Here is an 8,664-nt window from a genome sequence, read left to right as displayed (position 1 = left end):
CGTTGAAATTTTGGTCCATGGCCTGGAAACTCCCCAGATCTTAATCCTATTGATAACTTGTAGTCAATCCTCAAGAGGTGGGTAAACAAACAAAAACCCACTAATTCTGACAAACTCCAAGAAGTGATTATGAAAGAATGGGTTGCTATCAGTCAGGATTTGGCCCAGAAGTTGATTGAGAGCATGCCCAGTCAAATTGCAGCAGTCCTGAAAAAGAAGGACCAACACTGCAAATACTGACTCTTTGAATAAATGTCATGTAATTGTTGATAAAAGCCTTTGAAATGTATGAAGTGCTTGTAATTATATTTCAGTACATATTTCATCACAGAAACAACTGAAACAAAGATCTAAAAGCAGTTTAGCAGCAAACTTTGTGAAAACTAATATTTGTGTCATTCTTAAAACTTTTGGCCACGACCGTATATATATATACACACACACACAGTGAGGTCAATAAGTATTTGATTACCCTGTGATTTTGCAAGTTCTCTTACTTAGTAATCATGGAGGGGTCTACAATTTTCATCATAGGTGCATTTCCACTGTGAGAGACAGAATCTAAAAAGAAAAATCCAGAAATCACATTGTATGATTTTTTAGACAATTTATTTTTTCTATTGCGTGTGTGTAAATCACATTTGCAATTGTTCATGCGTTTCAAGAACATTTCCAGTGAATAAGACATTATAAATAAATAAAAAATTTAGTGGTTAAAAACGTAATATTTACAGGTTTACCAGACATGATAGTGGTAAGAAAAAAAAGCAAAACTGAATAGAAACTAAACTAGTAAATACTAAAAATATGTTTTCACTATTTGCAACTAAGGATTGAAGTCCAGTGTAAATCACTATTCACAAAACAAATGGTGTGGAATTTTTTCCTTGGATAATACTAAAATATATTCTGCATTAAGATTATGAGTTAAATTAAAAAGTTTAAACATTTCAACAAATAATCTATATTTTAGATATTTAAAAAAAAACTATTAAATGTATTTTGATTACAAAACAGAGGAGACTTAATAATCTAAAATATATGCACATCATGCTTCAGTACATCTTTAGAACTTCTTTTTTAATTACAGGTAAAATGTCTTTGCACTGCCACACAGTTTATATATATATATATATATATATATATATATATATATATATATATATATATGTTTGCTTGTGCAATCTTACCTTATTTATTTGTGAATTACTGTGTCAAATAAGTATTTGATTACTTGCTAATCAGCCAGATTTCTGACCCTCAAAGACCTGTTATTTTGCTTTTAAATAGTCCATATGCTTCTTACAGAGCCACTCCTTGGTTTTCCTGGCTGTGTGCTTTGAGTCATTGACATGTTGGAAGACCCAGCCATGACCCATCTTTAATGCTCTGACTGAGAAAAGGAGGTTTCTGCCCAATATGTCACAATACATGGCCCAAATCATTCTCTTCTTAATACAGTACAGTCATCCTGTCCCCTGTGCAGAAAAACACCCCAGAGCATGATGCTTCCAGCCCCATGCTTCACTGTAGGTATGGTATTATTGAGATGATACTCATCATTCTTCTCCCTCCAAACACGGCGGATGGAGTTAAGTCAAAAAAGTTCTACTTTGGTCACATCTGAGCACAGGACTTTCTCCCATGACTCCTCTGGATCATCCAGATGGTCCCCGGCAAACTTCAGGACATGGGCTGACTTAAGCAGGAGAACCTTTTGTGCAATGAATTGACCAGCTCCTCCCGTGTAGTTCTAGGCTGATTTTTCACCATTCTTAGCATCATTGATACCCCATGTATCTACTTAGACTTTGGCTGATTGTGGGGTGCACAGGTGCCTTTATGACAGCTCAAACGACCTCAAACAGGTGCTACTAATTTAGAATCATGAGCAGAGTGTAGCTGGACTATTTAAAAGCAAAATAACAGGTCTTTGAGGGTCAGAAATCTGGATAATATGCAAGTGATCAAATACTTATTTCACACAGTAATTAACAAATAAATTGTTAAAAAATCATACAATTTGATTTCCGGATATATCTTTTTAGATTCTGTCTCTTACAGTGAAAATGCACCTATGATGAAAATTGTAGACCCCTTCATGATTTTTAAGTAAGAGAACTTGCAAAATCACAGGGTGATCAAATACTTATTGACCTCACTGTATATACAGTATATACACAGTACATACATACACATAGGTAAATAAATTAAATGTGCGTGTGTGTAAATCACATTTGCAATTGTTCATGCGTTTCAAGAACATTTCCAGTGAATGAGACATTATAAATAAATTAAAAATTTTGTGTTTAAAAAACTTAATATTTACAGGTTTACCAGACATAATAGTGGTAAGAAAAAAAAGCAAAACTGAATAGAAACTAAAATAGTAAATACTAAAAATATGTTTGCACTATTTGCAACTAAGGATTGAAGTCCAGTGTAAATCACTATTCACAAAACAAATGGTGTGGAATTTTTTTACCTTACATGGATAATACTAAAATATATTCTGCATTAAGATTATGAGTTAAATTAAAAAGTTTAAACATTTCAACAAATAATCTATATTTTAGATATAAAAAAAAAACTATTAAATGTATTTTAATTACAAAACAGAGGAGACTTAAAATATTTTATAAAATATATGCACATCATGCTTCAGTACATCTTTAGAACTTCTTCTTTTTTAATTACAGGTAAAATGTCTTTGCACTGCCACACAGTTTATATATATATATATATATATATATATATATATATATATATATATATATATATATATATATAATGTTTGCTTGTGCAATCTTACCTAATATTATTCCAAACGCAACCTGGCATGAAGGGAATCACATACTTAGTTTATCATTTCAGCAGTTAATTTTTTTTCTGGTCTAGGTTAAAATTAATGGTTAAATCAGCCTTTCCTCTGGAGGCACTTTAAGTATGTTGCCCATCTCGAGACGAGCTCCTGCCACTTCTTGTTGGCTGGGGCTATAGGTGCCTTCAGACTGCCGTTTTCTTCGTGCGGTGAGCATCATGCAACCCAATCCCATCATGGCCAGCAAAGCAGCAAAACACATTAGTGGGATCGCCACTGCTAGCCAGGGTATGTTCTCCCCTTGCTGCTGCCTCTTCATGATATAAAAGAATTTCAGATAATATAGTAAGTAAGGCAATATTAAATAATAATGATAATAATAATAATAATAATAGTTACTCTTTTTTTCATTCACTACAAAAAAAATCTTATTCATTTCTATATATTAAAATCAAGGCAGTGACAATAAACCTGAAAAGTTTGTTTTAAATAGCATAGAATAGAGAGCAAACTCACAGGTGATTGACAGTTATCTCCACTGAAACCTGGTGAACACTCACAAAGGTAATGACCCTGATGATCCACGCAGGTTGCTCCATTATAACAAGGGTTGGACTTGCACTCATCTATGGCTAGCTCACATCTAGAAACATACATTGATCTCACTAATTCTGGTTGGGGTTATATACAGTAGTCGGACTGAAATGACAGATGCCATCATGTTAAAGTTTAACTCTTACCTCTCTCCACTGTATCCAGGTCTGCAGGTACAGTTCGCCCCCCAAGGTCCATCAATACATACTCCTCCATTAGTACAATGCACATCTACTTCACACTGCAGTGGAGGAAAGCTCCATCTATTGGACAGAGAAAAAAGGGAGAGGTAATTTTTACGCTATACTTCACTGCGTCATGTTACTATTACAGGTAATTGCTATGATACCAAGTAAAATGTTTTTTTACAATTAATTTAATGTGTTCTCAAATCAGCATATGTTTTATAAGATTTATGACAAAAATAAGATGCAACATCAAGGAAAATAAATTAGTATTTAGTATTTATTTATTACATGGACATGTCAGCTTTATGATGTATAATTAAATTTAAATATTACCTTGGCTTGCATATTCTACATTCTATGGATTACATAGATTCTTATTCCGTAATAAGTAAACAGGTCTTATCCAAGTCAACTGAAAAATGGGCATAAAATCAGCTATAAGACATCTCTTACTCACTGGCAGAGTGGACCGCTGTATGCAGGTGGACAGATGCAAGTGTATCCACCCATAGTGTTCACACAGGTCCCTGTGTTCTCACAGTGCAGCTCTTGGCACTCATCCACATCCTCATCACAGTGCCTCCCCTGGTATCCCTGGTTACACTGGCACAGGTATTCCCCAGGTAAGTTCTTGCAGGTCCCATGGATGCAAGGCTGAGAGATGCACTCATCATCATCATCCTGGCAGTTTTCACCCTGCCAGCCTGGGGCACAGTCACAGCTATAGTGGTTGAAGAGATCTCGACATGAGCCATTATTAAAACAAGGATGCTGGGAACACATGGGTGCACCACTGCACCCAATTTGTGGCTCTTTTCGGCTACCATAATAGATAAACTGTGAAAACTGTGGGGCTTCTTCATGAATGCCCGTCACCAATGGCAGATACACCCCCCCTATCCTGACTTCACCAAGACAGCCAGTAAAATTTTCTGCCAACCACAAAGTAGAATGGTTAAAGAAATCTAAATTGGCAGCAAATGTTTGGCTTAAACCAGCCACTTGCCCATCCACAGTGAGGTTCCAAACAGATGTGGCATTGAGTGAGCCTGTCTTCCTAAGATCCACATAATGCCATTCTCCATCTGAAACCTCCACCTTGCTGTAGAAAGCCAACATCTCCTGGCTTTTGCTAGTATGAATCTTGAGCAGTACGAAGGAATTCATAAGGCCCATGTAGAAAAACTGTAGACCATTTGAGGAACGAAGAAGTATGCCGTTTTCTGTACGAGTGCGCAATTTAACAGAAACCAGTGTGACAGGAGCAGATAAGGAGCCATTGGCACTGTACTTCAAAGCATTGTTTTCAAACGTAGCATTGGCTAAGCCTAGGAAGGAAATAAAAAAGGGATATAAAAAACAAGTAAAAAGAAAATTTCGGCTTGGTTAAAACATTTGTATATTATAAATCATAGGGTGTGGACTTTACTTTTTATATTAAGTAGTTAAATTATATGAACAAGTCTTTTGTGCATGTGTATTTATTCTTTCATTTATTTTTGGTAACTGCTTTATAATACATTAGATTACTTTGCTTCTTAGGATCACTGTGTGTGGGGGGGTGGGGGGCGATATAGACACAAGTATAGATTATTTGTTGATATAGATTATTTGTTGAAATGTTTAAACTTTTTAATTTAACTCATAATCTTAATGCAGAATATATTTTAGTATTGTGTTATGTTTACACAGACATGTAAATCTCTTGGGGAAAACACTACATAGAAAGTAATCTGACCTCTGAATTAAACCGGGGATCCAAAGGCTGTAAATGGTCAATATCACCATGTACCATCGAATATATAGTACTTACTACTAGTACTAGTAACCATTCTCTTTGTAAAAAATAGTTATAATCTTGATTTCATAATAAAATGTACACATTTATTTACTCTATATAGTTTGTACACATAGTACACACCCTTAATGTACAATACACACACTTTTAAACATATTTTTTACAGATTTCATACCCGTTTCAATACTTTTCTTTTTTAATTTCTTTATTAATTAAAGTAATAATGTTTTTTTTTTTTGTATCAAGCCAATTGCAAAAAATCATCAGATATCACTTACATTCATATCCATCAGGCAGATCCATACATTGGCTACCAATGACACATGGATTGCTAGCACACCAAACATGAATGTCACATGTTTTCCCAGTGTAATTTAGTGGACAGAAACATACAAAGTCATTCCACTTGATTATACATTTTCCTCCATTCAGACATGGTCTCCCCTATAATCAATAAATAAAACAAAAGCAAAGTTTAATTCTTCTGGGCATACTGAAGAATATCTTACAGTAGGATACTGTGTGATTATATTTTATTCTTGCAAGTAATCTATTTATATTTGTGCAAAACATAATATCTTACCTTACATGCTTCATCACTGACACAGTGCTCCAGCACATTATAGGAAATATTTGGCAAATAGCTTGATTGTTCATGTATTTTGATCATTTTATTTGAGCTCATGTAGAGCTGAGTATCATCTAGACGCACGTCCTGTAGGCAACCTTTGAAGTGCCCACCCCAAGGTATAGTGTCAACTTCTTCAGGAAGTCCACCTAGATACACCACATCTCCTGCCTGCACTTTAAGCTCAGGAAAAGTACCAGGTCTAAACAGTATTTCCGTAAAATTGAAGTACAAAAATCCTCCTTGGATATCAATGGTGATAAGCACCTTCTCTCCATCTGAGATGAATGTAGAACTCTCTCTAATCAAAGAATATACAGCAACACTGATTGTGCCTCTCCTTAGGAATACTGAAAAATATGCCTGATTCCCTCGATACAATTGGAGAATAAGGCCACTGGTCTTCAGTGTTCGCAATAGAAATGATAGACTGATGTTGCCAACATGGCTCTGAGTTATGTAAAATGCAGCAAAACTTCTATTATGCTCATGGCTGAATGTCCATGAAGGGTACTCTAAAGAGAAAGGCAGTACACACACAAATTAACTTACATAGAAAAATTATATCCAATAAGCATCCATTATATAAATTGTTTAATGGTTATAGTTTTTATAATAATATTTTGGGTACAATTGTATTTATCTTAAGGCAGGATCTTACCATAGGAACAGGTGTTTCCATAAAATGGTCTTTGACAGTCACACCTATATTTAGTCCAAAGATCTACACACTGGCCTTGATAAGAACAAGAATCTAGATGGCACCATTCAGGTTTTTCACAGCCTAGTTGAATGTAAATGGCACTCTCTTTTGAGAAGTTATGAGGCAGAATTAGCTGAGAACCGATGAAAAAGTCCTCCATGCAACCAACAAATCTTGTCCATGTCTTTCTTTTCTTCAGATAATCTTGTGGGATCCCACCAATGTAGACTTTCTCCAAACAATGTAGGGGGGAAAAAAGATGCTTGCTGTGTTCTGTCTGCTCAATATAGGTGTAATTATTATCTAAAACCCGCAAAACCAGCATATTATTTACAGAAACAGACACTTCATGCCATAATCCATTGTTAAAATCCCCATAAAGTTTAATCACCAGTGGTAAATCCCCTGATTCTGCTGAAACAAGGAGGTTTCCACCATTTAACTCCAATGTAAAGAAATGTTGTGCATTACCCCCGAAGAACAGCAATGCATCTGGTAAAGTTGTCCTAAATCGCAGTGAAACACTGGTTGCTTCACTGTTGAAAGTTGTGTTAGAAGGAATCTCCACCACCACATAGGCTGGTTTAGAAAATGAGAAAGTGGTGGGCATATTACACTTGTCGCCATAGAAGCCAGAAGGACACCTGCACTTAAAAACATGGTTGCCGTCATGTAGGTAAGGTTCACACGTGCCTCCATTGTTGCAGGGTCCACCCACACAGCCAGTCAAAGGAATGTCACAGTTACGGCCACCCCAAGGCAGCTGCCCAGGTACCGATACAGGGCAGTGACAGACATAGTTATTAATGACATCCTCACATAAGGCACCATTCTGACAAGGTGTACTTATGCACTCATTAATGTTTACCTCACATATGGTACCTAGAATAATAAAAAGACAGTGGTCAAAAATTTAAGCTACAATTAACAAAAAGCACGTCCAGTTCATTTGGCCATTTATTTTACTTCACAGTCATCAATATATTATCAATTACCAATGAATCATTTCTAAAAAAAAAAACAACAAAAAAAAAAAACTAACATATAAAAAAATAACACTGATTATCTTTCACTTTTATACTCAACATTCTTCTTCCAATTTATCCAATTCTACTTCTACTTTAGTGTAGTACAATCACATTTATAAAACAATTAGTAATAGGTTTTTTCATACTTTATTTTTAGGGGAGCTTTTTCCCAAAAGGATGATAGCAGAAATAATGGAACCTCTGCACAGCTTATGTAGCTGACTGTTTTAAACTAACAGTTATCAAAATGCTCTGTTGGGCATTCAACTCTAGGCCATTCAGGGTTGGGTCATCTCGCTTGTGTTGCGAATCTTAGTTCAGTTTTTGAAACCACTGATTAATCAGCTGCCTAACCAAGCTGTATTAAGTAAATAAAAAAACAAAAAACAAAGGAGATTCAAAATTACTAGAACTGGGTTAAGAACTCATCAAAACCTGAAATGATAGTGCTAACCGATCAATCAATGGAGATCACTTAAACACTTGAAGTAAAAAAAAAAATTGCTATGTTAGTAAAAGAAAGAGCATTTCCATATCCACACAATGGGCAGATTGGGTAGAGCTTTCTCTTACAACAGTCCTACAGTTATGGTATAGCCTTTAAATTATACTTTGTACAGAGTATTAGTAATTACGTCTAGACTAAAAAACTGTACTTGCTTAGTCCAACCATTTGTGAATAGTCTTTTTCTTAGGTAAAGGAGCAAATGTGGCAGGTACATGAGCGTTATTTTGGTCAAACGGTATGTTTGTACGTTATCTTCTTTATGATCATGAGTTTACTCCTGTTATATGATTGCACTTCTGCAATCAGGTTATATGGCACAGTTATAGAGGATGTTCAAGGGCAGAGGTAGGTAGATTAGCCAAACATATACTCAACTAAGAGTAGCTGTGCTTTAAA

The 8,664-nt window shown here is 35.3% G+C and overlaps 1 protein-coding gene across 1 annotated transcript in view; it reads right to left on the bottom strand.

The window, feature by feature from the left end:
* Positions 1-511: 511 nt before the first annotated feature.
* The window catches only part of crb2b (crumbs cell polarity complex component 2b), a 50,890-nt gene continuing 42,737 nt past the window's right edge, over positions 512-8,664 (bottom strand). Inside the window, exons 7-14 of the mRNA XM_053504950.1 lie at positions 6,691-7,614; positions 5,985-6,544; positions 5,680-5,845; positions 4,061-4,931; positions 3,562-3,678; positions 3,338-3,464; positions 2,813-3,134; positions 512-561 (exon numbers count right to left, since the gene is read on the bottom strand). Of these exons, the coding sequence (XP_053360925.1) occupies positions 2,913-3,134; positions 3,338-3,464; positions 3,562-3,678; positions 4,061-4,931; positions 5,680-5,845; positions 5,985-6,544; positions 6,691-7,614 (2,987 nt within the window). The 3' untranslated portion in view covers positions 512-561; positions 2,813-2,912. The remainder of the gene's footprint in view (positions 562-2,812; positions 3,135-3,337; positions 3,465-3,561; positions 3,679-4,060; positions 4,932-5,679; positions 5,846-5,984; positions 6,545-6,690; positions 7,615-8,664) is intronic.

Source organism: Clarias gariepinus, chromosome 9, assembly GCF_024256425.1.
Source record: "Clarias gariepinus isolate MV-2021 ecotype Netherlands chromosome 9, CGAR_prim_01v2, whole genome shotgun sequence".
Lineage (NCBI taxonomy): Eukaryota > Metazoa > Chordata > Actinopteri > Siluriformes > Clariidae > Clarias > Clarias gariepinus.
The sequence above is the reverse complement of the archived record's forward strand: the minus strand, read 5'-3'. Positions and strand labels throughout refer to the sequence as shown.